This window comes from Echiichthys vipera, assembly GCF_963691815.1.
Source record: "Echiichthys vipera genome assembly, chromosome: 6".
Classification (NCBI taxonomy): domain Eukaryota; kingdom Metazoa; phylum Chordata; class Actinopteri; order Perciformes; family Trachinidae; genus Echiichthys; species Echiichthys vipera.
Window position 1 is genome coordinate 11,356,276 of NC_139831.1, and position 16,392 is coordinate 11,372,667.

General features: G+C 39.4%; 1 protein-coding gene across 1 annotated transcript in view; it reads right to left on the bottom strand.

Moving 5' to 3' along the window:
* Nucleotides 1-2,255: 2,255 nt before the first annotated feature.
* gfra4b (GDNF family receptor alpha 4b) overlaps nt 2,256-16,392 on the bottom strand; it is a gene marked incomplete at its 3' end in the record, with an annotated part of 42,141 nt that continues 28,004 nt past the window's right edge. Inside the window, exons 2-8 of the mRNA XM_083914740.1 lie at nt 10,834-11,109; nt 10,440-10,520; nt 8,442-8,787; nt 7,584-7,693; nt 6,705-6,839; nt 3,496-3,662; nt 2,256-2,399 (exon numbers count right to left, since the gene is read on the bottom strand). Of these exons, the coding sequence (XP_083770866.1) occupies nt 2,256-2,399; nt 3,496-3,662; nt 6,705-6,839; nt 7,584-7,693; nt 8,442-8,787; nt 10,440-10,520; nt 10,834-11,109 (1,259 nt within the window). The remainder of the gene's footprint in view (nt 2,400-3,495; nt 3,663-6,704; nt 6,840-7,583; nt 7,694-8,441; nt 8,788-10,439; nt 10,521-10,833; nt 11,110-16,392) is intronic.

The window sequence follows — 16,392 nt, forward strand, 5'->3', positions numbered from 1 at the left end:
GGCAAGAAATAAACCATAAAACAGTGGAGGGTTAAGAGTGATTTCTTCTGAGTATATGCATTGAGGCTGACAGCTCTTTCTTGCACACTCATGGAGCTTCTTTTGTCCATTGATTTCAGGAATTCCTCATTTAGCCTTTGCTGCCTGTCTGTCTGTGCTGCAGAGTGAAGTAATGCTAAAACGTTTTAAAGTTGTCAGATAAGGGATACATTAATTTTCTTTAGACACACATTACTTTAGTATGCTGAAAGGCCTTAAGGGTTGGAATTTGTTTCAGTTGGTCTTTAAACAACATCATTTGAGGTCCAGAAAAGCAGAACATAAGTAAAGTGGCTCTGAAGTTAAGCAGCTAGTGAGCATTTAGTGAGATGGATCAGTTTGAGAGAAGATCTTCGTTCACAAATGACAGGATTATGCTGTAAAACCGGTTATATTCCTACTTCAAATAATGCAATCCAGAGTACTTGTGAAAGTGATGTGAGTGTTAGTTTAGAATAACATGTATCCAGTTATGTTGCTTCTGTCTCCCTGGACGACTTATGCAAAGTTCCCCCTACAAGACTTTTAAAGTCATCAGTTTGCTGGACTTTTAAAACCAATAACTTGGTGTCTTGTGATGGGAGTCTTGAAGTTGTTGTGGCTTTCACACTACTTGCATTGACTGGTGGGTTTACAATTGTAAACCTAGCGTGTTTGAAACTGACATTAAAGGGTTCATTGTGCATCAATATCAAACACAGAGGGTGATGACAACGCAGCCAGCAGCAGCGGTTGCTCCTCTGCCCAGGAGCTGAGCTTCACCTCACTGCTTCACCAGTCCTTGGGGCAGCAGGGTATGTCTGCGGCTGCACATACAGTAAAGTTCCTATTGTTACAAGCAATCCCTCTTCCTGGTTTCCCCTCAGCCCTTGTCTTGCGCGCTCATTGGCTTGGAGTCCCCGGCAGTTCCAGATATTTACCCTGGTAGATATGTATCTTGAGTGTGTCTGAGGCGTCAAAGTTCAACCATCACGCTTGAGCTCTGAGTGGAGATCACTGAGCCGACCTCAATTTGCCCCTGGGTTTTTGACAGGGTGCTCCAAAAGTTGTCGACAAGCAGAAAATCAGGGTGGAAATGGGGAAGTGGGTACTTCAACAGCATCAATCATTTAAAAAAGGCTGAATAATGCTTATGGGTAAACAAAACGATCTGAGAACTTTTTTTATTTGAAGCACCTCTGGTCTTGTTCAGAATTCACTGGCATGTTTCCAGAACAGAAAATATTGAATCATTCATGACTGTCTAATCTCAAACAGGCTCCGTACTGGAATTGCCAAAGCATATAAGTCAAACCATTCACTTCCCTTTCCGGCAACAACACTCAGACCCCTCTTTAGCAATGTTCACGGACACAATGAGAAATAAATGGATATCACGTTGACACATACTACAGAGTTCCTGCTTTTCTGATTATTTCCTTTAAGTCCAAGAGCTTGTCTTTGCTGATAGAGACCCAGTACTGCTTCCACGAAGAGTGACTGTAGCTTTTGAAGTGAAAGTTGAAGTGATGTGAGATAGTTTGACAAAGGGCAGTCTTGATGGAGAGGATGATTACATGTCGAAGTTGATCTTATTACTCTGGTTTGTCGCATGTTTTCTAGATAGTGCTGCTGGACTGGTAAGAATAATGGCATTGTCCTGGATGTCTGAGAAAATTGGAGCTCTAGTGTCTCTCCACTTTCCAGTATTGATCAGAAATAATTCTCTTTCAGTCACTCGAGGAGGGAGGTATTAAAGCCCCATATATGCCATCAGCTTTGAGTTCACTGTGTTTGCTGAGTGCAAACACAATGTTTACTGGTTTATTCCAATATTTTTTCCATAATAACAATATTTCAAATAAGAGCTTCTGTTGATAATACAAATCTTCACATGTACAGACATACAGCATGTGTTTGTAGCATATATATCTGCAGTATATTTTCATAATAACTCTTGAGAATGGATACAGTTCATAGCTGGCAATTAGTCCACAAAAGCAATACTCTGACTTCATTTTCGGCTTAATTTGAACGACAATGTACAAATGTACAGACTGGTTTCGGTTCCTCAGAGGTCCGCCACAGTCTGACACCACTGACACAAAAATAGAAAAACAGAATCGCTGTACATATTTAAAGGTAGGAGTAACACACAGTCCATTTTCCTCTGAACTGCACTGGTTCTCCCATCTGCTCAATACAAGGATGGTCCTCAGCTCACTCCCCTGCAGTCTTTAGTGTCCATTGTTGAGCAGATGAAGAAGCAACAACAGAAGGCTGAAGGCAGCTTGAAGCACTACGCTGTGGGGTGAAGCAGAGTTTGGGAGGCTTTTGGATGACAAGGTGGACTGGCCCACTAGTAGTTCGTTTCCCAGGGCCTGAGAGGAGACAAAGAGATAAGTTTGTGGCCACTTTTTTTGATAGTCCAAACCTGCTTATCTGCTAATATTATAGTGTGTTACAAAAAAATAATAATGGATGTAGCCATTGTGACGTCACCCATTGGTTTGTGGTCTGCTGTTTTTAAGCCAGGAGATTTTATTTTGGAGCCAGAACTGACCATATTTGGGACATTTGAGATCGCTGGAGAAGACCGCTATGCAAGTGACGTTTCAATGGTGCTGCTAAAACGCTAAAGAGAGAAACCTTTTACAAATTTTCAACCGTCTGACACAAATTCTCCGGTGTGTTTTTGACTTCGGGTGAACAGGAACCTCCTGGAGCCGTTAATTTGCACGTACTGCAGTGGCATCACATGGAGCGGACATGAAAATGAATGAAGTATGTAATTAAGTTTTATGAATAAAAGTGAACCGAGGAACTAATCATCGTCACTTGGCAATAAAGATGGGTTTTTCCTTCCCAGTCCATATAAAGAGGGTGTGTGGGTGCATATGTTAGCAGAGGTTAATGTTGCACTCACACGTATGATTCATTTCATTTAATATTCCTGTTCTGAGGGTAACAGGTTTTCTGAAAGGGAGTAAAACATCATTCTTTATTTGATTTGCCATGTTGCAGTAGTGCATGGAAAATGTTATGTGATCCAACACGTAATGGGACTTGTCAAACTAAGCAAAGAAGGCAAACATTTTGGCATGCATCTTTTTGTTAGGACGTTGAGAGACATTCGCCTCCAACACTCATTTTTGTTCCAGATGCGGCATGTTGGTTCCAGCTATTAACTGGCTGATTGTGTAGTCTGATCTCAGCGTGGCTTATGTTAATGTGGTTCGTTAAAAATTAAACCGTTGCCTGAAAAACATCACAATCAGCTGGGCTATTGATGATTAACCTCTTTTGTATGTCACAGAAAGGAAAAAAGACAGAATTTGTAAATGGATGCCCCCAGTGGTAGTAACAGTGCATGCCACTATTAGCACTCTGTGGATTCATTCAGGAACGAAGAGAATGAGTGGCAGAAGAAAGAAAATTTATAGTAATTCACTTTTTTTTACTGTGTTAACTGCACACCTGTGTTGGTATATTTGTATCCAGGATGTTCCTCATAGTTTCTGTGGTGTCTGGTGGAGAAGTGGTGCTCCTGTTTTCTCTGCTGCTGTGGCTGGTGCTTGGTGCAGTGGACTGGTGGATAGTTGGCTGCTGGTCTGATTCGCTTCCAAATGTCATAAGAGCATTCCCTGAAACAGACATAGCAATTAAAAAAAAAATGATGTCAGACTTTAGCAACATCGTCTTGGTATGTTTTCATCGAGTTCTACTCATGTCTTATTCCATAACGTCTGATGCCTCTCGTTCTGAATCATATATTTTTCATGAGGTTTTGCTGGGCTACAGCTGGTTTGGATTTTTTCAGCAGAGGCAAGAGGGAAAAAAAAGAAAACAGAAAATGCTCAGTATTCTCTTCAAGTATCCAAACTGCACCTGCCTCTCCACATCGACCTCATTAACTCTTAGACCGTTTGCACTGGCCAAACAACTCTGAGACCTCTCTCTGTATCTTTTCTAGGCCGGGAGCCCGAGGAATGACTGGCCAAAGATTCACCTCGCTGCACACACCAAGTAAAGATATTCATTGTACAGATTCTCTGATAGATATAAGCTTGCTGAGGTCAATAACAAGGACCATTAATTATTAACACTCCAGAGCAAAGGTCACAGATAGAAATGGAAAGAAGAGAATGACCATTAGGAAACAGAATAACACAAGACAAATAAATTACAAGACACCTAGGGCTCCTGGATTGAGGCTGATGTACTGTAGATGATCTCATGTGCTGACCTTTAATCCATGTTATTGTTTTCATTAATTATAAATTTATCTAAAACCGCTTACTGTATGAATTTGTAAGCATAATTCATACTCTGATCCATACTGCCTGACATGCAGCTTTGAACGTGTTACTTGAATTATTCTATGGTCCTCTTTTGATACATATGGTGATTTAAGTAGAAACTTTTTTTTAGTCTTTAGTCTCATCTTTGCAGAAGACCCCATCATTGAGGTGTCAAAACATTTCCTTAGTGGCTGTAGCAGCTGAATACTTGGATAGGTTTGAAAGTCAAGCATCACTTTTAACCCTTAAATTAATATCTCAGGTCTTTACAGAACTGGAAACATATGAGATCCTGTTTACACTCATTGTATTCAATTTTTCCCTCAACACCTTAGTGTATTTTATTGGTTCGGCATTTACGAAAAGGCAATGTCAATCTGTTGGTTTTTGGTTGGTTGGTCCAGTCTGAGAAAACCATAGTTCCTAGAGGATGATTTCTACTGATTTTAATGAAAACACCCATGCATTTAAGGGATAAAACAGAGTCATTACTACCCCTAATAATCATAATCATCTTCTGAAGAAAGAGTTTGCTCTCTGACTTTTTTCCATCAAATGTATAAACGGTAAAGAAGGTATAAATGGTATAGACCGTAGGACGGATTTTGACTCTTCAAGTGTAACCAGCAGAGCAGCTCTGACATAGCCACATGCAGGCAAAATCCAAATACGGATCCGGCCCGGTAATATTAACTGGCCCTTTGAGTCGAAGCCTATGTGAAAATATAATTCATAACCTTAGTGGGAGGATGCTCTTCGTGCTCAACTATTTCTGCATTGCCCCTCTCCAACTCCGCTTTGCACCTGTTGTTCTTGCAATCGTTTCAGTCTGGTTAAACCCATGGTTAAATCACCACCACAATGGTTTCTTTCTACTAAAAACTAATGGTTGACACAGAAAACCAACAATTAAACAGCAAATGGATAGAGAAGTATTTGTTTATAACTGTCACTGTGAAGCCTGTGTGTTTACTCTGCAACAATTGTATATTGGTGTGAAGCAAAAATCTAAATTGGTTAAGTAACAAGTAACTGAAGTTATCACATAAATGTAGTGGAGTAAAAAGTAGAATATTTCCCACTAAAGTGTAGTGGAGTAGAAGTAAAAAGTAGCATCAAAAGAAAAGACTTAAGTACAAAACAAGAGCCTCAAACTTGTACTTCAGTACAGTATTTGAAGCATTTATATAGTATACAAATATACTGTGATATAATACTGTTACGTCTATGCTTTAGATTATACTGATATCATTTTTAGACCAAACTGTACAGCCCTAGTCTGAACACCCAGGTGTAATTACCAAGGAAACAGCATGGATGGGAGGATTTATAAGAAGAAGGTCAAGTGAGTGAGTAAATGGGTGAGAAACAGAGAAAGCATACTGTTAAATCTACAAAAAAAGACCAGACAGAATCTGTATGCATGCTGGGAAACATCTGTCTCACTGAATCCCAATGACTCTGTCACTTTCTTCCATCACATAATGCATTTACTTTGCTTTTCATTATCATGTCTATTTTCATGTCCCCTGTTGCAGGTTGTAAGTGCATATGATTCTGATTAGGGAATTCTGTATTTGTAGTTCATATCAAAAAGAAATTAGTCTGGCTCTACCAGCCAAGGGAAATTATACTAAAGTGTAGAAATCCAAGCACCTGATGTATAGCTAGAACAGTATTTGTTTCAGCTCTACAGTGATGGGGTTTCCTTTATGTTCCTGTTTATACTGCAATGTCTCCAATATTTACACTGAGACTGAAAGTGTATATACGCTTACTTCTTAATCTCAGGTGATGTAGATCTAAGGGCTTCCTGTGCAGCATCAACACAAAAAAGCTGCTTAATGTCTAATTTTTTACAGCTCCTGGCCAAAAACTGGTCACATCACCCCCACATGAAATGCAACTTATCCTATTTTTTTTTTAACTTCTGTTTTGTATGGATTAAACGGTTTCCCTCTTTTCAGTAGCCTTACGTTTATTGAACAGATATGAAAGTGTAATTGATCTTCTCATAGCTTTCAGCAAGAAAGTAAATAAGCGTATTATAACTTGCTTTATCTGATGATGACCAGTTTGTCTCCATGGAGCTTAACATTACCTGTATTTTATAGTACACTTTGAAACATTTAGTATCTCACTGCTGTTGACCTAGTTTTCCTGTCAAGATGTTTTTAAATTGACAGTGACCAGAATTAGAAATAAATGTATCCTTACTGCAAAAGTCGGTTTATAAGTTAGTGTGTTGTTGGCAACGCTACATATTCTGCAACATTGGTTTCAATGGGAATGTCCTTTCTTTCCAATTTAATTTCCATGGTTTTAACCTACCCCATAAACGTGTTTTGGTACATTCCAATACAATGTGGATAGAGTTACACTCACGGAGACAGACGTTGTCGGTGAAGTATCCCAGGAAATGATCACAGTCTTCTCTCTGGCTCCCACTGGTCGAGCAGGAGCACCACGGAGCCACGCTGGATGTGGAGTTGTCGACATAGTTGGGAGTTATTGTGCTTCCTGCAGAGAAACCGCACCAGGCCTCAATCAGTATTAAATATTCATTTTCCTTGAGTTGTTACACTGTATTCATATTGGTTTATTATCTGAAACATTAATGGATACAGCATTTCCTATACGCTGACCTGGTGCACAGGGCTGTTGATATAGTATTGTTGGTTAGCCTGGCTGTGCACTGACTCTTATGATATAATAGAGAAATTCTGATGAATACAAATTTCCCTTTTATGTGTCATAAAGCGAGATTTTTGTTTTTGTTTACACATAACTGTTTCTTGAGTGTGATCTCAAATGTTTTAATAAATTCAAGACCAGAATGGAAATGCCAAGTGTGTGTTTGTGCTTAGGGGCACCATTTGATGTTCTTGAAATGCATTAGGTTGGCTCCAGTGTGTGTGTTCTTTTTTCTTTTATTGACTGTTATAAAACAAATAAAACACCTCACATTGTATAAAGAGCCTTTGTTTTTCTGCAATGAGATATTTTTGTTCTTAAACTATCTTGAACTTAGAGTTAGAAGTTTCATTGTATTCTCCCACTCACTCTTATCTGTATTTATTAATTGTCTCTCTAGCTAGCTTCCATTGCTGCCTCCTTGTTGCTTCACTTTCCCTCTCTAACACAGCATATGGCACAAATCTTCCTTCACATGTCTTTATTCCTCCACCTGTTCATTTAATTTCATGTTTTCACTTTCCTTTCTGTGTTTCCCTTCTGTGTGTTACCTCTCAGGTGAGCCCCTACCTATGAGTCCTGTGTAGGCGAGGAGACAGGCTCCATGGTTCCCTTGCTTGCAGCCATTGGCAGACGTTTCAGAGGGTTCACAGTCATACTGGAACTGTGCCAGACGAGACCTAGAGAAGCAACTGGCACTGGTTAGCAAGAACACGATAGCTCCCTGTATTGTATTATGTAAAAATGTCTACTATAACTTCCATTTAATTAAGATTTTGTCCCCCTGACATGAAGAAATATTGTTGGACGTGGTAAAGACTGAAAGCATTGGACTGTAATGTGAAAGTGATAGAAAGAGTAATATATTTCATCCCCCAGACCTGGGATCATTAGTAAAGCCCTCTGAGTGTAATAGGGCTGTGAAAAATAATGGGCATGACCAGAGATAGCAATGAGCGATAACTCTGATCCATCTGGCTCTTTATCTGTGCTAAATATTTAATGTGTTATTCCAACAGGCTCTCTGGGGTGTTCTAACCAATGGTGGTAGAAAGCTTTAGGGTAAAACAGCATGCCATTTTGTTGATTGAATGACTGTTTATTTGGTTTCAAAGAGCCAGAATAATGAACAGCACTGGGCCAAATATGTATACGTTTATTTAAAATCTATATCTAAGGAGTACTTGAATAAACTGGTAATGGTGAAACATTGGATTCTCTGAATTAGGAAACCTTGAGAACAGAAAGTTAGTTCATTAAGCAAAACACAACTGAGCATTATGACCATATTACAGCAATATGTTTAGACTATCCATACGAGACCTTGGCTAGATGAGAAATAACTTGCTGTTGTTATACACATGATAGAAAGACTGACATTGAAAAAATAGGATCCAATTAAAAGCCTCCATTTAGCTCTGTTCTAACCTGCACACATAGTCAGCGTTGCAGATCCTCATCTGTGTAATGCAGTTGGGTTTTTCCACGCTTTCAAAAGAGCAACTGGGGACAATAGTCTGCCTTCGACGCTCTGCGCATGCTATGTCCGTACAGGGGCAGAAGAGCAGTTCGTGTGTGTAGTCGGCGGGGACACGGTCAAAGAACCTGCGCAGAGCCTTATTGCATTTAGGCCGATTGCACAGGCCGGACTTGGCAGTGGGTTTGATACAAGCTGAGACATATCCTGTGCGGAGCCTCTGGCACAAGTCATCCACATTGCAAGCCTTGGCCGCATCCAGGCAGCGATTCACAGTTGTCATGCCAACATCCAAGTCTGTGGATAGAAGAAAGGTCAAAGACAAGCGCAGATATCCGTGGAAAAATAATGCCAACAGAGCGAAAGGGTTTTATGTTCATAAGAATAAGAGCGTATGTGACCAGTGGTTTATACTGAGTTTATTTATCTAACATGCTGAGATGTAATCTCAACTTGTTAGAGGTTCAAACATTTAGATGGGTAGTTTGCAAAGATCAGGTTCAAGGTGGAAACAAACAATAGAAGCTAATTTCCTGAGGACCAGAAAAACAAAATGAGTAATAGGAGAGCAGTCCTGTCTCTTTTTCTATTCTACGAAAAGAGACCAGCCTACTCTTATAATACTCATTCTGTTATTCTGGAAATAAGGACATACATATAACGAAATGGGCTTTTTTGCATTATTGTAATGCTAGCACAAGAACCAGGTCCATGTTTCTCCATCCTACTAATTCAAATTATCATAACTAGTATGTTGCACTGCCAGACTCTTTTTCAAAATACAGACTGCATTGTAGGGGTGTAATAAAATATTGATACACTTGAGTATTGCATGAAACTAGATGACCTCAGGAAACCAACCATGTCATGCTAGATTTTCAGGAAGTTTGCAAAATAACACTCTACAGTTAGGCTAACTTTTGGCAAGGGGAAAAATGGCATGCCCTAATCAGAGGGGCCTGTTACCTCTCACCTCAAGTTATCTGAAGGAAAAGGGGTTCTATGTTTACCCACGAGTCTCCCCTTTACAGACATGCCCATTTCATGATAATCTTTTGGCAGTATAAATGGGTTGTAATGTATCTTAAGCCATTTTCACTCCTCCACTCCAGTAATATTATTATTGTGGTGTTTTCTTCCCACTGTGGCAATTTTCATATATATTAGTTGTTAAAAATCCCAGTATATTGCCTTGATTATAGTATCACAATATATCTAATTAGAATTATTAGAACTGAATAGCGCAACACTGCTCAGTTTTGAAGCCAGTTTTTTTCAGTGGCCACTGCGGTCTATAAGGCATTTTCTACATTGAAAATAAAAACTACCTCTCTAAAACTCTGAACTGCAAACAAAGTAGATGATGGTTAGTTTGTGAATTTCTGACACATGGACTAAATACGGAAGCCCAGAAAAGTTTTCTGCATATGCGCGAGACGAGCACTTCTCATCGAATTAAGCGCCATTTTTTATTTTGCCTCCAGTTCTAATAATACATCCATTGTTGTATTGCCAAATTCTTGCCAAAACACAGCCCTACTGCATTGTGGTTACCAGCTGAGTGACGTCTGTCCAATGTCTATTTAAAATATGTCTCTTTCATCCTCGTGAATATGTATAATATGTGTCAGTACTATGTTACTATGGCTAGTTCTCCATTTGTTATTTTATGGTTACGCAGTGTCATGTATCATGTGAAATAGTGCAGTTAATAATAATTTGCCTTTATCGAACCTTAAAGATTTGATTGCAACTTGGTGTTGTGTTCACATGAATGGTAATACTTGTGTAACTGTGTCTTAGCAACAGAAGGGACCTCTGTTTGCCTCGGTTTTGCCTTGCTTCCAGTGGAAATCCAGTGAACTCATGGATTTATGCTAGAACAAAACATCTTCAGAGCGTAAAATTTGCCAAATAATATGGAACTTAATGAAAGTTAGTGAACTTGCCGGCTGTGATAGAGGCCAAGCGGACGAAGTCGTAATCCCTATGCACTGTTTCATAGGGATAACTCTCCACCAGGTTGAGTCCTGAAAGAATAATAGACACAGGTGGAAACATTTAATTTAATGTAGTAATCACAATTCATTTAATCTGTATCAAATATGAATCAGTCTCTCATGGTATTACTTTTCATTTAGTCACTGGAGCTCCAATAGACTAAATCATAATTAATACACTGATTCAATTCTGGCTTTTGTTCATTTGTCATCTGTATTATTATCTGTATTATTTTCAACGACCTGTAGTACTTCACGTGTCAATATGATGTTATGATTTGTCAAATTTATATAAACCTAGTTTTTTAGCAATATAGACAGCTGCAATCCAGTAAGCACTGACCGTGTATGATGGACTGATGAAGGCTCCAGTAGATGCTCAGGCAGTTCTTCTCCTTCTTCATCCCCCGTTTACACTGACAGCCATGTAAAGGGCTGGACAGCAGGGCGGACACTGCGTTGGCACACTGGCTCCTGGCACCGGGGCCCAGTTTTACGCTGCCATTTCCCGCCACACATTGACGTAAAGTCCGCAGACGTGGACTGCAAGTCTCATCGCTCGAGCATGAGTCCCCAGCCACCAAGCAGTCTCTGCCGGCCAGTATAACCTCTAACAAAGCTGTGAGAGAGACAATCAGAGCACAACAGAGAACAGAGGGGGGTTTTAGATGGCAGTGGAGGTGTATAGGGTAAGACGGAAAATAAAGAATTAAGGAGAGGCCAAGTAAGGTCAGACACAAATGTCTACAATCAGAAAGGAAGACCACAGAAAAGTAAAAACAGTTTTTAGGGGAAATATGTGAAGACTTTTAAGGAGATATTGCACATTAAGTTAAATCTGTTGGGTGGCTTATTGTGTCGGAAAGTTAAGTCGGAAAATGTGAGAATGCACAGGTGACATTATCTTGCAAGTATGTAATCATTACAGCACATAACTAACCAGTGACATTTTAATTGATGTAGTTGATGCATCTCATTGCTCTGCTGCTTCAAACCCTGAGATTTATTTATCCTTTATTTGAGGGACAATCTAGGAAGTGTAAGCTTTGTTTGTTATGGGTTTAGCCACGTTATCAGAGTAGCTGTAACTCAGTAGCCAAAAGTAACAGCTGGTAAGACGGGAGTTGTATTTCTTTTGCATCGCTGGGCTCGGATGGCAGGATAAATAATTTGAGTACATGGGATGAACATAAAAAGTGACATTTTTGAAGTTGTGTATTATAATAACAGAAGAGGTTGTAGAGAGTTGTTAATAAAAGGTAAGACAAATGGAGGAATATTAATATGGAATTTAAATGCAACGATCTGCTGTGGCTTTTATATCCTGCTGTGTATCTTAAATCTCAGTCGTGCTTTTATTGCTGCTTTGATTATCTTCACAAGTTTGTTTAAGTCTGATGCTGCTTAGCACCCAGCTCCGCCCTCTTGTCCAAATACGTTCACATGCCGTTTCAAAAGCCCAAGATGGCAAGCCCAAAATGAAACCATCTTAAAATGCCGTTTTATGCCTTTGATTCACTGCTTTGTCCTCTCTCTCTCTCTCTCTCTCTCTCTCTCTCTCTCTCTCTCTCTCTCTCTCTCTCTCTCTCTCTATCTCTCTCTCTCTCTCTCTCTCTCTCTTTCTTTCTTTCTCTCACTCTCTCTCTCTCTGATTTGCTCATTTATCCCGTTCCAGGTATTATTTTCTGGGTTCAGACGGTCCTGCTGCTCCAAGTATACCCTGTGCTGGTATGAGTCTAAATCAGACTCTATCAAGTGGTTCCAAAATGTGATGGTTCTCTTTTTAATCTTTACAAAGAGGGGGAACTGGCCCAGCTCCGCTCTGCAGCCGTGGTTTGGGCAGTTTCTGTGGAAATGTTTTTACAAAATTCAAGATGCACTTTTTCCAATAGGGTTTGAGTACCGGTGGCTGTGTCTGTCTGTCTGTCTGTCTGTCTCTGTCTGTCCGTCTCTCTCTCACTCTCACTCTCTCTCTCTCTCTCTCTCTCTCTCATTTCAATTAAATTTAAATGAGCTTTATTAGCATGACTTTATTGCAATGGTGTTGTCAAAGCATTCAGAACAAATAATAATTACATTGAACAATTATGATAATTACATTAAACGAGTAAGAAATATGAGTATGAACGTCCAAGAATACAAATACATACATTACAAATTTTGATAAGATCAAATATAAATTCGTAGAAAGTTTAATTAAATAGGACAATAAATAAATCATGTGACCTAAAATGGATTAAGAGCAAAAATAACAAATTAAATAAAGTGATGGGTTGAGGCCTGGTGTAGATAGGTAACTACAAACTGTCCTGCCATGACGCAGCTCTCTTTTGTTTCCCCAATAACTATTTGCGAATTTCTTTTTCAGATAAGTTATAAAAATGTTGGGTTTTTTGCTTGATAGGGGGAAGAACCGTTGGCGAAAAGGAAGTGTCTCTCTGTCTCCACAGTAGCTCAATGTCTAATATCAGTCACTTTGGTAAGGTAGGGTGCCGCAGTGTACTGTCTCTTTAGGGCCAGATAGCAATGCATTTTGCTGTGTGTGCGTGATTTGGTGTTCCAATAGGTGAGGTGAGGTACTTTTGTTTTTGAGTGGTTATAATTCGGTTGACTCTATTTGATGTGTTCTCAGACTGGTCCTGAGGCAGAACCGAGGTACAACCTGTCTGTGAGCTCAGTGTCAGGACCAGCTGAGTAAGGCGACTCTGCTCCTTGCTCATCTCTTGGCTTTGCAGGGCTTTGTGGTGGAAGGAGTGGGGGTCACTTTGTTTTAGATGAAGCCAATACTTAATTGATCGTTTTTGGAGTTTTATAAGTAATAGATATTGGCCGTTGTCTTGTGCACCTGCAGAAAGCTTTTGCAAAATTCAGTGTATGCAATTTCGATTGGGTGTTTTTCCCTTTGGTCATAATTAAAGTTTATTTGTGGGCCCCACACTTCGTTTCCATAGAGTAAAATAGGTTCAATAATTGCTTGAAGTAGTTTAAGCCAAATTAGAATTGGGATTTGGGTGCAAATTTGCCTTTTTATTGCGTAGAAAGATTGCATGCTTTCTCCCTCAGTTCATTGACTACTGGATTGAAACTTCCAGTGGAACTTATTTTCAGGCCTAAATAATTGCATTCTAAACAATTTTCTATTTTATGTGTTCCTATGCAAAGTGGTATTTGTTTCCCAGACGTCTTGATCATTTTGCGAATATCATAGTTTTTGTTTTTTTGATGTTTAATGCCAGGGCCCAGGTCTGACAGTCTCTCTCTGCCTCCAAAGACACAAGCCAGGGAGGAGAGAAGGCGATGACTGTGAATGTTGTGTGTTTCTAGTAAGTAACCAATACTTGTTACGTATTTCCCCTATACTTTAAGGCTAGGGTAATATTGCATAAATATTGAACGTAGAAGCATATTAGCCACTAGCCATTTGCTCGGACTTCCTCTGTAATAAAGCAGAACATGAAGCTGTCTGATGGATGAATGAAAAAAAATGCAATCAGGCCTTTACAGAACACACAGTTATATGCAGCAATATAAGCTCGTACAAAAACATAATTATACACAAAAGATGTTGACCCACATATAAAAATGTAGACAATTTGCAGTGTAATATTTTCATTGGAGAAGTTTTTTTCATAGAGCTGATTACTCCAGCAAGGGTCTGTATTTTATGTTGATAATTGCAGTCGGAGGGGGGGGGGGGGGGGGGGGGGTTAAAAAGAGCTGCCACTCTTCTTTTTAGTGTTACGCCTCTTGCGTTCTGCATTTTCTTTTTATTACACTGTTACCGAAAATAAAGATGTAGTCATTCTGTTGAATAGTGTTTGATTTACATGGCAGGTATACAGTATGTGTTGTTTAAACATGATGTGTGTCTACATGATGGTAGTGCTGCTCAAGTTTCATCTCTTTTTTTTGGCCTGTCATGGCATTATATTTTGATGGTGCAGCTAGAGATTCACAGGATATGGGAGAGAGAGAAGAGAGGATGACATGCAGCAAAGGGCTAGAGGTCAGAATCGAACCTGGGCCGCTGCGGTGAGGACACATGGCCTATATGTGGCAGCTGCTCCAACCATTGAGCCACCAGGTGCCCCTCAAGTGTCATCTCTTAAGCTATACAAGTATGTTTTATGTTAGATTTGTGTTCTCGGGTTATTCGAAAACATATTCCTAAGCATGACCCGCAATGAGCCAACAAGACCCTATTATATAAACACTTTAAATTTACACCACCTCTGTTTTCTGTCATGTCTTTTACCCCTCTTATCATTTTGTCATAATGTCTTTTATCTGGGGCCAAATTGCCCCCCCCCCTCTCTCTCTCTCTCTCTCTCTCTCTCTCTCTCTCTCTCTCTCTGTCACACACACACACACACGCACACAAAGTTTCTTTAAGTAGAATTGTCAACACTGTTCCATCAATTACATGTGCCTTTTAACGGTGAATACTTACTCAAACCCCACAAGTGAATTGATTCTCACTCACATCAGGAGTTATTGAAGCTCTCATCTTCTAGTCAGCATGTATGCAAAGAGTATCTAATACAGACGTGTGGGTAATGGGGAAAAAAGAAAAAAAAAACTAACCAACGCAAAAATCCGACCAAGGCCAGATGGACAAATTTAAGGGGGCGATCCCAGACCCTTCCTGCTATGTGTGGAAGCTTGTGCTGCCTGGGCAGAAGCTGGAATAGACACCATACATCATGAATGCAAATGAGCCGCTTGATTTGACATTTCCAATAAGCCCGTCTCAATGTACCAGTGGATTTAGCCAATTAACCATGTCAGTAATCAATGTGTTCTGAGGCTCAGTTAAGTCCTCAGTTTCCCTGCCACATAAATCACAGAGAGATTAGCTGATCAGTTACCCTTGCTCACAGACTTAATGGTCCACTTCAGGAGAGATAAAATGGAAAAATGAACTTAATTAAGTCAGCTGGAATGTAACACTAGCTCCTTTACCAACAAAGCAGTGAGACTGGTGGAATGTATTGGTGTACTTAATGAGTATCACCTTTGTTTCAGAAAGCTAACAGCCTCACTTTAAAGTGAGCAGCCATAACGGCGGTGGCTGCCTTACAAAGGGTGTTCAGTAACATGGCACAAGCCATTGTGTATGTTTTTGACAGATACTATTGCACACTCAAACATTTGAATGTTGAGATCATTTAATACATTATAGTAACAGCTTTTTCGTTCATAACTTTTCTTATTTGAAATAAAATAACCAACCTGTTTGACTTTAAATGTGCTGTATAGCAGATGTTTTTCTACTTGGTTGCAGTGGCTATTGATAGACAGAGCTAAAAAACTATTGTATGGGTATCTCCTACTCTCATCAAGTACAGGGTTTGTACAGGTGCTGGAAATCCTTGAAAACACTTGAATTTTAGTGTGGTGTTTTCAAGATTTGGAAAGTGCTTTAAACTGCTTTAAATTTATGTAATATGTGAGGCATATATGATATATACCAGAGAAAAGAAGATCTCCATATTTGGAAGACTAAAAAAACAGCATTTTCTGACATTTTTGCATGAAAAAAGACTTTAACAGATTACTAAAATAGTTGGTGATTATATATCTGTTGATCTATTAGTCAAGGTAGTTTACCTTTCATTTGTTGTGTTACTGTAGAAAGCTGTCTCAAAAAATTTAGTTTTTTTTATAGGACAATAACATCTAATTTAATGTGATGGAAAATTTGTGCTGTATACAAATATGTTCCCCAGCTAGTCGCTAACTAAGTCAATGCAACAGGAGTTGCATTTAGCTGTGACTGTCTTTTGGGTAGCGGGTCTTGGCAAGTTCAAAATGAATGCTGACATTTTTATGTGTTAAGCATACTGTATGGATTTGTTAATTACTCTTTTTGCCACTCCTGCTTTCCCAGCTTACCAAGCAA